The 17,766-nt window shown below is 51.6% G+C and overlaps 1 protein-coding gene across 1 annotated transcript; it reads right to left on the bottom strand.

Moving 5' to 3' along the window:
* Positions 1-1,565: 1,565 nt before the first annotated feature.
* LAMTOR4 (late endosomal/lysosomal adaptor, MAPK and MTOR activator 4) lies at positions 1,566-11,712 on the bottom strand. The gene is made up of 4 exons (XM_040342079.1): positions 11,628-11,712; positions 4,784-4,864; positions 1,967-2,081; positions 1,566-1,872 (listed from the first exon to the last, which is right to left on the bottom strand). Exons 1-4 carry the CDS (start codon positions 11,628-11,630, stop codon positions 1,775-1,777), a joined length of 297 nt encoding a protein of 98 aa, XP_040198013.1. The 5' UTR covers positions 11,631-11,712; the 3' UTR covers positions 1,566-1,774.
* Positions 11,713-17,766: the final 6,054 nt, after the last annotated feature.

Below are 17,766 nucleotides of genomic sequence, written 5' to 3'. Positions count from 1 at the left end.
TGTTAGTGGGCGTCCTGACTCTCCTGCTCGCCCCCTCCCCCCTCAAGGGAGAGGATGACACTCCACACCAGGGAGAAAGCCTTGCATTACGGTGTGGAGTTGCAGACAGAAGAACAGGAAGTGAGGATTTCTCAGAAGAAATAAGGACATTTAAAAGCAAAATGGAAGGATGAGGTAAGTGAAGGAGGACTGCACTAAGGTAAAGGAAGATATTTAGGAAAAAAAATTAGAACCCCTTTAAACAAGACTGCCAACCACGAAAAAAAAGAAGCTTCCCCATCAACTGCACCTGAAAAATCGCTGCCAAGAGGGAACGGGCACCGGTTTTAGGGTTGGTTTACTAAAGGCAAACAGGCTGAACACTTTGCAAGTGCAGTTGCTCCAGAACTTAAAGTGGATGTAAACCATTGATGTCACAATGTAGAGAATAATATTTCCTATCATCTGTGCCCAGTCTTGCCACACAGAGTTAATCCAGCTCTGAGCAATCCTCTTTTATTGTTCAGTGAAAATTAACAGACTTCCAGATAAAAAACCTGTCTAAATACAAAGTCCTTTCCTCTCTCCTTGCTTTGAGTGACAGGTTATTTACATATCTAGCTTGGACATGTTAGGTTATGTTTATCATAATATGAGGTGATCCACAGGTCATTGTATATTACCAGGATGTATTATGTGGGGGGAGGGGTGGATTTCTCACTTTTTATACTGTGGATCACCTCATATTATGATAAACATAACATATGATAAACATGTCTAAGCTAGATATTTAAATAACCTGTCACTCAAAGCAAGGAGAGAGGAAATTACTTTTTATTTAGACAGGTTTTTATCTGGAAGTCTTAATTTTCACTGAACAATAAAAGAGGATTGCTCAGAGCTGGATTAACTCTGTGTGGCAAGACTGGGCACAGATGATAGGAAATCTTATACTCTACATTGTGACATAAAAAAAAAAAAAAAAAAACTTTAATAAATGAGATGAAGCTTCACTTTGCAAAGAATACCCAATCACATGCTAGGAAAAAAATATATAGCAGTTTTGCTTGCAGATGATTGGATGGTGGAAGTAGGCAATACTTCTCATTTACTAAGCTCTGGAGCAGCTGCACTTTGTAGCGTGCAATTGCACTTGCAGAGTGCACAGTCCATTTGCTTTTAGGTAATCCACTCCAATATCTGCTAGAAAAAGAAAAAAAACTTTACTACCCTGTTTCCCCAAATATAAGCCCTACCCTGAAAATAAGCCCTAGTTAAAAATGCTGTAAAATCCTATAATCCACTCTATTACAGTGGTATATAATGTACAATGTGTGTGTTTCTGTAATATAATTGCGGGGGAAGAGAGCTCCGGCGGGTAACAGAAGCAGAGAGCGACGCTATAACGAAGGTATTTGGCACAATTATATTACAGAAACATACACTTTGTACATTATATAATACTGTAATAGAGTGTATTATAGGATTTTACAAGCATTTTATCTCAGTTTACACTGGGGATTCCTGTCGGGCAGGGAGGGAGAGGGGGAGAGAAGACAGCACATTACATGGTAAGACCTACCCCGAAAATAAGCCCTACTGTGTCTTTTGTTGGCATAATTAATATAAGACCCGGGCTTACTTTCGGGGAAACACAGTATTTACAAACAGGTTAGCAGAGAGACCTCTGTTTACAATCTGAAAGCAGCACTTCCCACAACGACCATCTCTTCACCGGGGCTCAGTCCAGTATGTATAAAAAAAAAAATAACGCAGAGGGCGTGGTCACAAGGGATCAAACAACGATTGGTTCACGAACAACATTGTGTCTCTTCACCACGTAGATCTTTTGTCCGGAGACGGTGACGAAGAAGGAGTGCTCACCGAACACAACTGTGCAGGAGAGAAAACAAAGGGTGTGTTGTATCATCATGGAACACCAAGGGAACCCCCCCGAGTCCCAGTTATCAGCACCCGGGTTACTCACTGCTCATGCGTTTAAATGGCACCTGGTCCCCGAGACCCCGGAAGCTGCACGCCGCCGTCACCATCTCCCGGATCACACTGGCAATGTGCTCATCGTTCTCTAGATCACCGGCACTCTGCATGGAGAAAGATCAACCAACATTAGATTCTCGCTAATGAAGATGTAAACAGCACAGCTGTACACAAAGAACATACACAGAACAACAATACAAAAAGCAGTATACAGTGCCATGAAAAAGTATTCATACCCCTTGAAATTTTCCACATTCTGTCATGTTACAACCAAAAACATAAATGTATTTTATTGGGATTTTATGTGACAGACCAACACAAAGTGGCACATCATTGTGAAGTAGGGGTGCAACGGATCACAGTTGATCCGTGATCCGAACGGGTCACCCCCTTTGGATCGGAACACCACTGTGATCCGCGGATTGCCGTGGCTCCGGAAGCTAGGCGGAAGCCGCGGCCTCTCTTTGTTATGGCCGCGGCTCCGGAGCTAGGCCGAAGCCGCGGCCTTTCCTAACGTTATGGCCGCGGCTCCGGAGCTAGGCCGAAGCCGCGGCCTTTCCTAACGTTATGGCCGCGGCTTCGGCCTACCTCCGGAGCCGCAGGAATAACATTAGGAAAGGCCGCGGCTTCGGCCTAGCTCCATCTTGGTAAACCTGGCGGCGGCCCTCCTCTGTTTACACCTACAGAGGAGGAGCCCGCACTCGTGGGACACACGCTGGGAGTGTCTGTACTACCTGAGGGGGGGGGGGGGGGGAGAGTGTCTGTCGGTACTACCTGGAGGGTGGGTCTCTGTACGGAGAGGAGGGGGGAGGTCTGCACCGAGGGGGTACTATATTTGGTGGGGGGGTGAGGTGAACAGTGGGGGGGAGATGTGGATATTCAAGTGGGGGGGGGGGGGGGGGAGGAGGAGATGTGGATATTACAGTGGGGGAGAATTTTTTTTATTTATTTTTTGCCGATCCGAAAAATGATTTGATTCGTGACTCCTGATCCGAGGAACGATCCGAACCGTGAGTTTTTTGATCCGTTGCACCCCTATTGTGAAGTGGAAGGAAAATGATAAATGGTTTTCCACATTTTTTACAAGTTTCTGAAAAGTTTGGCTTTTCACATATTTATTTGTAAAAAATGCTGAAAACCATTTATAATTTTCCTTCCACTTCACAATTATGAGCCACTTTGTGTTGGTCTATCACATAAAATCCCAATAAAATACATTTACATTTCTGGTTGTAATAGTGGCAGCCCATCCATAGGGGGCGCTCGGGCGTCGCCCCCCCTCCTGTAGTCACAAAAAAAAAAACAAAAAAAAAACGGGCCCTTTAAGATTTTTTTTTTTCGTAAAATTATATTGTTTTTACTAATACTAACTGCAGCGCGGCCCCCTCTGGCTCTCGCAAATAGCGGCACTGATAGGCTTTCCGAGTACAGCCCTTGTCTCCCGGATGCTTATTTAGGGAACGTATGGCTGTGCGTTCCTTGGAAAAGACTGACGGCCGTCTCAGCCAATCAGGTTCACCGATTCTGGTTATTGGTAACCTGATTGGCTGAAGCGTCATCGAGGGCGGGAGAAGACATTGAGGGACATGGAAGCAGAAAGGTAAGTGCATTTTACAGGGCACAGCGGCGACAATGGGCACAGAGGTGACAAAGGGCACAGAGGCATCAATGGGTACAGTGGTGACAAAGGGCACAGTGGCGACAAAGGGCACAGTGGCGACAAAGGGCACAGTGGCGACAATTAAAGGGCACAGTGACATGCACAGTGGCATCAATGGGCACAGTGGTGACAATGGGCACAGTGGTGACAATTGATGGCACAGTGGCTGCGTTTGATGGCATGGCACAGTGGTGCGCCCCCCCAAATATTTTGAGCACCAGCCGCCACTGGGTTGTAACATGACAAAATGTGGAAAATTTCAAGGGGTATGAATACTTTTGCAAGGTGCTGTGTTTAACCACTTGTCGACCAGCCGCGGCAGTTTTACTGCGGCAACTACGGTGAAACTACGTAATGTTATGTCTCTTCGCCCTGTGGCCACTAGGAAGTTAAAAATATTGTGTTTTTTTCAAAATTGTTGCTGTTCTTTTGTTTATAGCGCAAAAAATAAAAACCGCAGAGGTGATCAAATACCACCAAAAAAAGCTCTATTTGTGGGGGGGGGGGGGGGAAGGATACAGATTTTGTTTAGGTACAACGTCACACGACTGCGCAATTGTCAGTTAAAGCGACGCAGTGCCGAATCGCAAAAAGTGCTCTGGTCAGGAAGGGGGTAAAATCTTCCGGGGCCGAAGCGGTTAAATCTTTTGTTTACATGTAAAGAAAAAAAAATCCCAAACATTATATATTTTTAAAGCAGAGGCCCTAGAGAATACATCACACAATACTTGCACAGCTATAACTTTTGCGCAAAGCGATCAATATTCGCTTATTGCGATTTTTTACCAAAAATATGTAGAAAATTATATATTGGCCTAAACTGAGGGAGAAATTCGTTTTTAAGAGCCTATGACGTGGGCTCTTTACCATGTGACCAGCTGTGTCCAATCACAGTGTAAATAGGAAGTGCCAGTTATTGGAATTCCTCTCCTCACACCGATTGCACATGGAGAGGAGAGGAGAGCCGAGAACCCTTCTGTCTTTCAACTGCAACAAACAGCTGTTTCGGCTGTTTTCTCCCCACTGGAGACACTTCACACCAGGAAGTGGGGGGCGAATCTTCCCTGAGGAGACGGGGACTGCAAATAAAATCCCAACAGAGCTTGTAACCATTCCCCAAATCTTTCCAAGAGTCATCACATTTACCGCCAACACGCCATCCTCGTTAATCACCAAGTACCCCTGCTGATCCGGGATCCGCTCCAGGCCCTGAGTGAGTGTGGAGGTCTAAGAAAGGAAAAAAAAAAGTAAAAAAGAAAGAAATGCAAATTCTCCAAGAAAAAAAGTTAAAAAAGCAAATGACGCAGTCCCCAACGGCATGAGTAGACACTTACGCCGGCGTAACTCCTATGAGAATCTGGGCCTATCTCCAGATACCCCGTCGTAACTCTGAGTGTAAGGCGTCGTATCTATGCGCCGGATTCTTAGAATCAGTTACGCATAGATTTGTATTAGATCCGACCGGCGTAAGTCTCTTACGCCGTCGTATCCAAGTTGCATATTTACTCTGGCCGCTAGATGGCGCTTCCGTCGATTTACACGTCAAATATGGTAATGAGCTAGTTACGCCGATTCTCAAACGTACGTTCGGCCGGCGCATTTTTTTATGCCGTTTCCGTAAGGCTTTTTTGGGCGTAAAGTTACCCCTGCTCTATGAGGCGTACCAATGTTAAGTATGGACGTCGGAACAGCGTCAAATTTTTCACGTTTTACGTTGTTTGCGTAAGTCGTCCCTGAATGGGGCTGGACGTAAGTTACGTTCACGTCGACTAGGCATTGAGCAGGCGCAATTTAATTTGAAAATTCAACGTGATACTGAGCATGCGCGCATGCGTCGTTCGATAAAAGCGTCATTTACATGGGGTCACATAACATTTACATACAACACGCCCCCTACCAGCCTAGTTTGAATTGGACGGGCTTACGCCGTATCAGATACACTACGCCGCCGTAACTTAGAGCGGAAGATGTTTCTGAATACGGGACCTGCCGCTCTTAGTTACGGCGGCGTAGTGTATCTGAGATACGCTACGCCCGCCTAAAGATAGGCGTTTTTCTGAGAATCTGGGCCATAAAGTGTTATGAAACAATCCAAGTCAAACTAAAAAGACAAAGGGGTGGTTGGGTTTGTTTGGGTGGAGGGTTTTTGCAGCTCAGTTCTAGAAGGGTGATTGTGGTGGGTTGGGGGGCATTAGTGTAGATTAGTTCTTGGAGTGGGGTGGTTGGATGGGCTGGGGTGCAGGTTAGTTCTGGAAGGGTGATTGTGGTGGGTTGGGGGGCATTAGTGTAGATTAGTTCTTGGAGTGGGGTGGTTGGATGGGCTGGGGTGCAGGTTAGTTCTGGAAGGGTGATTGTGGTGGGTTGGGGGGCATTAGTGTAGATTAGTTCTTGGAGTGGGGTGGTTGGATGGGCTGGGGTGCAGGTTAGTTCTGGAAGGGTGGTGGGTGTTTGTGAAAGTTACTTCTGGAGAGGCGATTGGGGTGGTGGGGGTGTTGGTGCAGGTTAGTTCTGGAGGGGTGGTTAAGTTGTGTGGGTGAGGTGGGGGTGTTAGTGTAAGTTGGGTTCTAATGGGGTGGTGGTGGGTGATTGGGTCAGGCGTTAGTGCAGGTTAATTACGGAGGGCTGGGAGTGTTAGTGTAGCTTAGTTCTGGTGGGGGGGTTGAGTGGAGAGGTGTTTGTGCAGGTTAGTCCCGGAAGGATGACAGGGGTGGATGGGGGTGATAGTGCAGATTAGTTCTTGAGGGGTGGGGTGGGGGTTTGTGCAAGTTACTTCTGGAGTGCATGTTAGTTCTGGAGGGGTGGTTGGGTTGGGTGGGAAGGTTAGTGCAGGTTAGTTCCGAGGGGGTGGTTGGGTTGGGTGTTCATGCATGTTGGATCTGGAAGGATGGTGGAGGTTGTGTGATGTGGGTGGTGTTGGTTTAGGTTAGTTCTGGAGGGATGGCTGGGCTGGGTTGGGTGAGGGGTGTTAGTGCAGGTTGTATCTGGAGGGATGGCTGGACTGGGTTGGGTTGGGTGAGGGGTGTTAGTGCAGGTTGTATCTGGAGGGGTGGCTGGACTGGGCTGGGTTGGGTGAGGGGTGTTAGTGCAGGTTGTATCTGGAGGGGTGGGGGAAGGTCAGAGGCGATTATAAAAGTACAGTTCTTCTTTTAATATTTAACACCAGAAACACTCACAGAGACCATAATTCCATAGTCTGTGGAAATCAGACACACAGGCTCCTCTGCAGAGGGGGGAGGAAGGAAGGGCGCCGATGCTCTGCAGGGGGGGGGGGGGGGGGAAGGGCGCCGACGCTCTGCGGGGGGGGAGGAGGGAAGGGCGCCGCCGCTCTGCGGGGGGGGGGGAGGAAAGCGCCTACGCTCTGCAGAGGGGGGGAGGAGGGAAGGGCGCCGACGCTCTGCAGGGGGGGGGGGGGAAGGAAGGGCCCCTACGCTCTGCAGAGGGGGGGAGGAGGGAAGGGCGCCTACGCTCTGCAGAGGGGGGGAGGAGGGAAGGGCGCCGCCGCTCTGCGGGGGGGGGGGGGAAGCGCCTACGCTCTGCAGAGGGGGGGAGGAGGGAAGGGCGCCGACGCTCTGCAGGGGGGGATGAAGGAAGGGCGCCGACGCTCTCCGGAGGGGGGGGAGGCAAGGGCGCCTACGCTCTGCAGGGGGGGGGGGGGAAGGGTGCCTACGCTCTAGAGGGGGGGGGGGGGTCGCCTACGCTCTGCAGGGGGGGGAGGGTAGGGCGCCAACGCTCTGCAGGGGGGGGGAGGGTAGGGCGCCAACGCTTTGCAGGGGGGGAGGGGGAAGGGCGCCGAAGCTCTGCAAGGGGGGGGGGAGGAAGGGCGCCGACGCTCTGCAGGGGGGGGGGGGGTAATAAGGGCACCGACGCTCTGCAGGGGGAAGGAAGGGCGGGCACCGACGCTCTGCAGGGGGGAAGGAAGGGCACCGACGCTCTGCAGGGGGGAAGGAAGGGCACCGACGCTCTGCAGGTGGTGGAGGAAGGAAGGGCACCGACGCTCTGCAGGGGGGGGGGGGGGGGGGAGGAAGGGCACCGATGCTCTGCAGGGGGGGGGAGGGCGCGACGCTCTGCGGGGGGGGGGGGAGGAGGGAAGGGCGCCGACGCTCTGCGGGGGGGGAGGAGGGATGGGCGCCGACGCTCTGCGGGGGGGGGGGGGGGGGAGGAAAGCGCCTACACTCTGCAGAGGGGGGGAGGAGGGAAGGGCGCCTACGCTCTGCAGGGGGGGGGGGGAGGAAGGAAGGGCCCCTACGCTCTGCAGGGGGGGGGGGAGGGAAGGGTGCCTACGCTCTAGAGGGGGGGGGGGGGTCGCCTACGCTCTGCAGGGGGGGGGGGCCAACGCTCTGATGGGGGGGGAGGAAGGGCGCCGAAGCTCTGCAAGGGGGGGGGAGGAAGGGCGCCGAAGCTCTGCAGGGGGGAAGGAAGGGCGGGCACCGACGCTCTGCGGGGGGGGGGGAGGAAGGGCACCGACGCTCTGCGGGGGGGGGGGGAGGAAGGGCACCGACGCTCTGCAGGGGGGGGGGGGGGGGAGGAAGGGTACCGACGCTCTGCAGGGGGTGGAGGAAGGAAGGGCACCGACGCTCTGCAGGGGGGGGGGGGAGGAAGGGCACCGATGCTCTGCAGGGGGGGGGGGCACCGACGCTCTGCAGGGGGGGGGAGGGCGCGACGCTCTGCGGGGGGGGGAGGAGGGAAGGGCGCCGACGCTCTGCGGGGGGGGAGGAGGGAAGGGCGCCGCCGCTCTGCGGGGGGGGGGGGAGGAAAGCGCCTACGCTCTGCAGAGGGGGGGAGGAGGGAAGGGCGCCGACGCTCTGCAGGGGGGGGGGAGGAAGGAAGGGCCCCTACGCTCTGCAGAGGGGGGGAGGAGGGAAGGGCGCCGACGCTCTGCAGGGGGGGGATGAAGGAAGGGCGCCGACGCTCTCCGGAGGGGGGGAGGCAAGGGCGCCTACGCTCTGCAGGGGGGGGGGGGGGGAGGGAAGGGTGCCTACGCTCTAGAGAGGGGGGGGGTCGCCTACGCTCTGGAGGGTAGGGCGCCAACGCTCTGCAGGGGGGGGGGTAGGGCGCCAACGCTTTGCAGGGGGGGGGGGGGAAGGGCGCCGAAGCTCTGCAAGGGGGGGGGGGGAAGGGCGCCGACGCTCTGCAGGGGGGGGGTAATAAGGGCACCGACGCTCTGCAGGGGGGGGGGGGGGGAAGGGCACCGACGCTCTGCAGGGGGGGGGGGAGGAAGGGCACCGATGCTCTGCAGGGGGGGGGGAGGAAGGGCACCGACGCTCTGCAGGGGGGGAGGAAGGGCACCGACGCTCTGCAGGGGGGGGGGGAGGAAGGGCACCGACGCTCTGCAGGGGGGGGGGGAGGAAGGGCACCGACGCTCTGCAGGGGGGGGGGGGAAGGAAGGGCACCGACGCTCTGCAGGGGGGGGGGGGGGGGAAGGGCACCGATGCTCTGCAGGGGGGGGGCACCGACGCTCTGCAGGGGGGGGGGGGGAGGGCGCGACGCTCTGTAGGGCGAAGGAAGGGTGGGCACCGACGCTCTGCAGGGGGGGGGGGGAATTTCACCGACGCTCTGCAGGGGGGGGGGGGGGAAGGGCACCGACACTCTGCAGGGGGTGGAGGAAGGAAGGGCACCGACGCTCTGCAGGGGGTGGAGGAAGGAAGGGCACCGACGCTCTGCAGGGGGTGGAGGAAGGAAGGGCACCGACGCTCTGCAGGGGGTGGAGGAAGGAAGGGCACCGATGCTCTGCAGGGGGGGGGGGGGGGGAGGGCGCGACGCTCTGCAGAGGGGAAGGGCACCAACGCTCTGCAAAGGGAAGGGCGCTAGTGGTCCGAGGAGGGGAGGGCACCGACGCTCTTCAGAGAGGAGGGCACTTGCTGAGGTTGGGGGGGGGGGTCACTGGTGCTCAGTTGATAACTTACCTGTAAATCTGAGGACTGGTGGTGATAAGTAGGGGGAGGGGAGGGGGTTGTGTAATGTAGATTGGAGCTCCCTGTATGGCATAGAATGGTCTCCACTCACAGGGTGAGAAGTGTGACACACAATGTGGGATAACAGGACGACACACAAGAAGTGAATGTATACAGCTCACTGGACGGTATACAATGTATTGAACACACAGAACTTTATAAAACGGAGGAGGGAAGGGCGCCGACGCTCTGCAGGGGGGGGGGGGGAGGAAGGAAGGGCCCCTACGCTCTGCAGAGGGGGGGAGGAGGGAAGGGCGCCGACGCTCTGCAGGGGGGGAGGAAGGAAGGGCGCCGACGCTCTGCGGGGGGGGGGGGGGAGGCAAGGGCACCGACGCTCTGCAGGGGGGGGGGGGGAGGAAGGGCACCGACGCTCTGCAGGGGGTGGAGGAAGGAAGGGCACCGACGCTCTGCAGGGGGTGGAGGAAGGAAGGGCACCGACGCTCTGCAGGGGGGGGGGGGGAGGAAGGGCACCGATGCTCTGCAGGGGGGGGGGCACCGACGCTCTGCAGGGGGGGGGGCGCGACGCTCTGTAGGGCGAAGGAAGGGTGGGCACCGACGCTCTGCAGGGGGGGGGGGAGGGCACCGACGCTCTGCAGGGGGGGGGGAAGGGCACCGACGCTCTGCAGGGGGGGGGGGGGGGAGGGCACCGACGCTCTGCAGGGGGGGGGGGGGGAGGGCACCGACGCTCTGCAGGGGGGGGGGGAAGGGCACCGACGCTCTGCAGGGGGTGGAGGAAGGAAGGGCACCGACGCTCTGCAGGGGGGGGGGGAAGGGCACCGATGCTCTGCAGGGGGGGGGGGTGGGAGGGCGCGACGCTCTGTAGGGCGAAGGAAGGGCGCCAACGCTCTGCAGGGGGGGGGGGGAGGAAGGGCACCGACGCTCTGCAGGGGGGGGGGGGGGGAGGAAGGGCACCGACGCTCTGCAGGGGGGGGGGGGAGGAAGGGCACCGACGCTCTGCAGGGGGGGGGGGGGGAGGAAGGGCCCCGACGCTCTGCAGGGGGTGGAGGAAGGAAGGGCACCGACGCTCTGCAGGGGGTGGAGGAAGGAAGGGCACCGACGCTCTGCAGGGGGGGGGGGGGGGAGGAAGGGCACCGATGCTCTGCAGGGGGGGGGCACCGACGCTCTGCAGGGGGGGGGGGGCGCGACGCTCTGTAGGGCGAAGGAAGGGTGGGCACCGACGCTCTGCAGGGGGGGGGGGGGGGAGAGCACCGACGCTCTGCAGGGGGGGGGGGGGGGAAGGGCACCGACGCTCTGCAGGGGGGGGGGGGGGAGGGCACCGACGCTCTGCAGGGGGGGGGGGGAAGGGCACCGACGCTCTGCAGGGGGGGGGGGGAGAAGGGCACCGACGCTCTGCAGGGGGTGGAGGAAGGAAGGGCACCGACGCTCTGCAGGGGGGGGGGGAAGGGCACCGATGCTCTGCAGGGGGGGGGGGTGGGAGGGCGCAACGCTCTGTAGGGCGAAGGAAGGGCGCCAACGCTCTGCAGGGGGGGGGGGGGGGGGCGCGACGCTCTGTAGGGCGAAGGAAGGGCGCCAACGCTCTGCAGGGGGGGGGGGGGGCGCGACGCTCTGTAGGGCGAAGGAAGGGCGCCAACGCTCTGCAGGGGGGGGGGGGTGACAACGCTCTGCAGAGGGGAAGGGCACCAACGCTCTGCAAAGGGAAGGGCGCTAGTGGTCCGAGGAGGGGAGGGCACCGACGCTCTTCAGAGAGGAGGGCACTTGCTGAGGTTGGGGGGGGGGTCACTGGTGCTCAGTTGATAACTTACCTGTAAATCTGAGGACTGGTGGTGATAAGTAGGGGGAGGGGAGGGGGTTGTGTAATGTAGATTGGAGCTCCCTGTATGGCATAGAATGGTCTCCACTCACAGGGTGAGAAGTGTGACACACAATGTGGGATAACAGGACGACACACAAGAAGTGAATGTATACAGCTCACTGGACGGTATACAATGTATTGAACACACAGAACTTTATAAAACGTAAAAGTAACATTTCCTATAAAAAAAGTAAAAGATCGTACAGGACATCACATGATCACTCACCATGTCTGCTGCTTGTACTCTACACCTGACCCAGCTACTTCCTCCTCTGCTCCGCCCACCCCTCTTCTCCTTATTCTTCAGTTCAGCGCCCTGAGCGGCCAGGCTGACTGTCAATCATAATCAGAGTCCCGCCCACGGGTTTAATGGGCGGGGAAACTACTACAGCCCCGGTGCTTGTTTCTGATTCGCTCTCGTGTCTTTCACCTATTAGCCCTGTGATTGGTTCTGCTTTAGAACTGAACGCTGTCCTCGCTCTGGTGTTTGTGTGTGTTAGGACAGTAAACTTATGTTGCGTGTGAGAGTTTCTAATTATAACTTGTCAATGCTTCTTATTGTCGGCTATCAATGTGTCATCTCTTAAACTGCAGCTCGGCAATATGTTCTACTGCTGAGAATTAGAGGTTATCGCCGCCATTTTTTCGAAGACCAAAACACATTGGAACTTATGGAATGGGCACACGTAATATGGAGCTATTGATGGAGACATAATATTAATAAAATAAATAAGTAATATAAAACATTAATTATTTTGGCATGTCTGTGTCCTCATCCCTAAATATTGACCTGTCCGATCTTTACATGTTGTTTCGGTGTTTCGTTAGATTATGCGACCCGTAAGAATGTGTAACGGAAGTGACGTTGTGTCGCCGCCATCTTGCTACACCCCGCGCGCCTCCCATAGTAAAGATATATTGACAAGGGGGAAAGCAGACATTTTGTTACACCCTCCGGAATTTTGCATTTTACACTTATTTTTAACAGTAAAGTGATTTTTTATAGTGAAATACAGTACTTAAAACTCTGTATGGCTGTTTAGATGTTGAATTTTAAAGTACTGTATTTCACTATATAAACTCACTTTACTGTTAAAAACAAGTGTTAAATGCAAAACTCCAGTGGGTGTAACAAGATGTCCACTTTCCCCCTTCTCAATGTACCCTTACTATGGAGGAGCCGAGTGTCGGGTGTAGCAAGATGGCGCCAAAGGGCCTTCACTTCTGGTACACATTCTGACGGGTCGCCTAATCTGACGAAACACCGGCTACAGCAATCAAATGTTTTCATCAATTTAGGCCAATCAGTATTCTGCTACATATTTTTATTAAAAAATAAATACTCACAATAAGCGTATATATTGATTGTTTCAATTTCTATTTATTAATCTTTTTCTCAAATACAAAAAGCTTTTACAATTATACAAGATTCAATTAAAATTTACATTGTTCCCACTAGTTATTCATTAATCTCGATTAGTATCTACTAGTTACTTTATCCTTAAAACAATATACCCTTAATCATTTATCTACTTATACTCCTATTATCTTCCATATCCATTCATCCTCTCATCCATTTATAAATAAAAAAAAAAAAATCCACCCATCTCCCACTTATTTCTCTCCCATTTTCCACTTCCTTTACGTTCCCCCTTCGTATTTCTCCTTATTTCCCATTTATATATATTCCTTCATTCCTTCCGAAAGCCAAAATGTATCAAATTTTTGCCATATTTCTGGCATTTGACTATTTATGTATCATTCTCTTATCTGTCTTTCCATATATTGTATTTCGTTCATTTCACATATGCAATCTGCTATATTTGGGCTTTTATTTTCTCTGCAATTGCGAGCAATTATTGTTCTAGCTGCCGTTGTCATATGATGAAAATATCATATCCTTCTTGATACTCTTTATTGAGTCTGGAATCAAAGATAGCAATGGAACGTCTATATTATTAAGCGTATATATTGATTGGTTTATACGAATGTCTACAAACTATGGGATATGTTTATTTATTTATATTTTACTAAACTGAGTGCTGCTTTTACTAGGAAGAGATGGAACTTATTCTCTGCTTTGCACAGACACAAACGCCATCCCTTCCCTCCTGTCAAAACAGCAATCTGCTTGTTTACATAGTAAGATCGCAGTTCTGTCTCTGCCCGCTGTTCGGCGGCTGCTGGTGGACATCAAGTACCTGGTACCCGCCGATTGGCTTCCACTGTGTATAAGGACAGCGGAAGCGAGCCGCCGGCGGTGCACATGCCCGCCCCCTACTCAGAACTTTTGGATCACGTACATACTGTTTATAACTCTCTCTCTCTCTCTCTCTCTATATATATATATATATATATATACACAGGTGATCCAGCTAACAGCTGCCACCCTGTAGCAGTAAAACTGCTATAGGGCGGACGGCAAGCAGTTAATGAAGTTCTTCCAGGGGCAGACTGACCATTGGGACTCTCGGGCACTGCCCGAGGGCCCCATGCCACTAGGGGGCCCCATCAGGGTTGCCAGGCTCAATAAAACCAGGGACAGTATGTAAAAATCTGTGTTTTTTTTACATCTGTCCCTGATATGTCCGAAACCAACATGCTTTTGATGTGAAATGCCTGAGATTTTAGCTGCCCTGCCTCTGCACTGCCTCCTGGCGTTGTGGCCATCTATAAGCCCAGGGGGCCCAAAATCTTCTATTGCCCGGGGGCCCCATGAGTTGTCAGTCCACCCCTGAGTTCTTCTATAAGGTCGGCTCAGACAACGTGTGAGCTTTCTGTCTATTTTCAGTGTAGACAAAATCATATGTATTGGGATTAATTTTTTTTTAAATTCTTCTGCCAAGGTATTCTGCATGTCCGTGAAAATATTTTATGGCTATAAGGAAGGCTCGGGTGTTATTTATCCCATTTAAAGTGATAAAAACACATGGTGCTCTAGACATCATTATTTATCTTGTTTGAATTTTTTTTTTCTTTGAAGACTGTGGCTACTTTGAAATCCTTCTTTGAAACGTTCACCCTCTCTGGCCCAGTCTTTGGGTTGTTCCATTTCCTCACAGGGAGCCATGGCGCCAACATTGCATGCACGCTCCCACCTGGCTCTGTGGATGAGTCTCCATTCCTCCACAGAAGTTTATAGTTCTGGCTCTTCTCTCTGCTTCTCACTCCAGATGCTGAATGACAGTGGCTGGAGCCTGCATTGTCCCTGCTGCACTGTACCTCTGAATGCACAGGGAATGCAGCCATCAATGTAAGGGGGCACCTTTCTCTTGACCACCAATATAAGTACATGGCCTTTGTTGCTAACCACCAATGTAAGTGGATGGTCCTCTCCATTGACCACCAATGTAAGGGAGCTGCCTTCTCCAATAACCACCAATGTAAGGGGTTGACCATCTCCAATAACCACCAATGTAAGGGGTTGACCATCTCCAATAACCACCAATGTAAGGGGTTGACCATCTCCAATAATGTCATGAAGATCCTGCCAGAAACAGGCCACTCAGACTTTGCAGTTCCCAATCGCGGCTGCAACCGCGCATGTGTGTGCGTGCACGTGTGCACACCTCTGTTGGAGCCAGGCGGGGTATTTAAGCCGGTCTCTCACACACCATCCCTGCTGTCTGCTCTACAGCGTTGTGTATCTGAAACCTGATCTGAGACTTAACCTGTGAATGACCCTGGCTTACCTGTGACTATTCCAGCCATCCGCCTGCACCTGATCCTTGGCCTGTTCTGACTACCCTTCTGTCTGCACCTCCGTACCTCGCTGTCCGCCCGATAACCGACCCGGCCTGTTTGACCACCCAGTCTGCTGAACGGTTTCAGTCTGTTCCTAGTTCCAGTCCAGCTGAACGATTCCAGTCTATTCCAGTTCCTGCAAGGAAGCTTCTGCTGGACTGATTCACTTCCTCTTCTTGTTGATCCTGCCAGGCACCAGTGCCACTCCTTCCTCCTGTGCCTACTGTTACCCTATCAGGGGGCCACGAGTGGGAGCCATAGGGAAACCGTCCTCTGTAATTTGGGCTCACAACCATGAGGTACGTGACAAATAACCATCAATGTAAGGGAGTCACCTTCTCCAAAAACCATCAATGTAAGAGGTTGGCATTCTCCAATAACCACCAACGTAAGGGGTTGGCCATCTCCAATAACCACCATAGTAAGGGTGTGGCCTTCTCCAATAACCACCATTGTAAAGGGTTGGCCATCTGAAATAGCCACCAATATAAGGGTTGGACATCTCCAATAACCACCAATGTAAAAGGGGGGAGGGGCCTTCTCCAATAACCACCAACGTAAAGGGTTGGCCTTCTCCAATAACCACCAACGTAAAGGGTTGGCCTTCTCCAATAACCACCAACGTAAGGGGTTGGCCATCTCCAATAACCACCATAGTAAGGATGTGGCCTTCTCCAATAACTACCATTGTAAAGGGTTGGCCATCTCAAATAGCCACCAATATAAGGGTTGGACATCTCCAATAACATGAATGTAAAAGGGGGGGGCTTCTCCAATAACCACCAATGTAAGGGGCTGGCCATCTCAAAAATCCACCAATGTAAAAGTGTGGCCTTCTCCAATAACCACCAGTGTAAGGGGGTGAACTTCTCCATTGACCCCCAATGTAAGGGAGTGACTTTCTCCTCTGACTTTAAATGTAGGGAGGTGCTTCTTCACTTACCTACAATGTAAAGGGATAGCCTTCTTCACTGACAACCAATTTAGGAGGTGACATTCTCTATGACCACCATGCTAACTGGGTGGTCTTCTCCACTGAGCATCCAATGTAAATGAATAGCCTTCTCCACTGTCCAGCAAGGTAAGACACTTCTTCACCTACCTACAATGTTAGTTGATAGCCTTCTTTATTGACCACCAATGTAAGGGGGTAGCCTTCTCCACTAAGCACCATGGTAAGCTGGTGGTCTTCTCTACTGACCACTAATGCAAGGGAATAGCCTTTTTTAAGGAATGACATTCTGACGTCACCGCATTGTACGCTAGACCCGGAAGATACGGCTGCCTTATCGAGGAGCCGGCCGGCCTGATTGTTTTTATATGCCAGTAATTCATTATTTAAATGTAAGTGTGCATTCTTATGATATTCATTAAACTATAAAGGGTTTTATGCTATGTAAGTCTATTTTGTCCTATGTGGTGTACTCCGAATTGTTGCGTTATATGAGACATCTTCCATGCAAGCCGAGGCACATATCTCATCATATAGAGGCCCCAGGCTGGGTTAGTAGCCATATGCGGCAACTGATCTCCTATAACCAAGAGATCACATCCATCTGGTAAGCGGCAGTGTGTTATTCCGGTGGAGGCACTTTTCTGTCATCACTTTCTTCTGAATGCTGTGGATCGATTTGCACACTGGGGAAGTTTTAGCTTATGTGGACATCTGTCTTTGCTGTTTATGACACAATCGTCAGTGTCACCCTGAAGGATTGCATTTTATCCTCATCTTTATTAATAATTTACACAGACTGAGATCCATTCACTTGATACCTTCTAGTTCTCAATTAATAGATAGATATTAATTATTATTATTTTTTTATTATATATTTTTGTGTCACTATTTCATTGAGACCTAGACCATCTTCTAATCATTTTTCACTTATTTAATGTTCAGCACTACAATTATATTTATTTGTGATTCTATTTATTATCTATGATCACTGGTGTCATCTAAAGTCCACATTAGCGCAGCTTTTTTCTTTATTATATATATATATATATATATATATATATATATATATATATATATATATATATATATATATATATATATATATATATATATATATAATATGTGTGTGTGTGTGTTTTTATGATTATATCTCTACAACTTTCCAATCACAGTCATATACAGTATTTTTTAGCGAGTTCCTTGAGACCTTGAAATGACTTCAGGCTCAGTTCAGCTCTGGGGTAAAAAGGTTGATGGATGAAAGCTGTCACAGGAAAAAGCATTCATATTTTTGCAATTGGACGTGTGTTTAAACTGGGACTCATTATAGTCCAAACAGAATTCCTTGCAAAAATTAGGCTGAGAAGAGAAACTTAACCAAAGGAACAGAACGCTATGTTATTATTCAATTTTTTTTCACAGTCCATCATCTTTCAACCCTCGTTTTAAGAACGGGAACCAAATAAGAGAAGTTCATTGTTAGGGTTTACTTAAAGGAGTTGTATAGTCTCAAGGTTTTTCACCTTAAATGAGAAGTATGTTTTTTTAATATTCATACCTACTTAGGTGGATGCAGCATCCGACCAAGGCTGCATCTGTCCCCCGGCATCTCTGCACTTATAACCGAGCCACCGAACACTGCCGATAGCTTGGTTCTCACTCCTCC

Source organism: Rana temporaria, chromosome 3 (assembly GCF_905171775.1).
Source record: "Rana temporaria chromosome 3, aRanTem1.1, whole genome shotgun sequence".
NCBI lineage: Eukaryota > Metazoa > Chordata > Amphibia > Anura > Ranidae > Rana > Rana temporaria.
Note: the sequence above shows the minus strand (reverse complement) of the source record. Positions and strands in the feature narration are given on the sequence as shown.

Excerpts from the sequence above, each read along its gene's own strand:
- LAMTOR4 (XM_040342079.1), bottom strand. Across the intron at positions 2,082-4,783 it reads ACGAGGATGGCGTGTTGGCG|AGTGCCGGTGATCTAGAGAA; the intron begins GTAAATGTGATG and ends TTCTCCATGCAG. Across the intron at positions 1,873-1,966 it reads GCCATTTAAACGCATGAGCA|TTGTGTTCGGTGAGCACTCC; the intron begins GTGAGTAACCCG and ends TCTCCTGCACAG.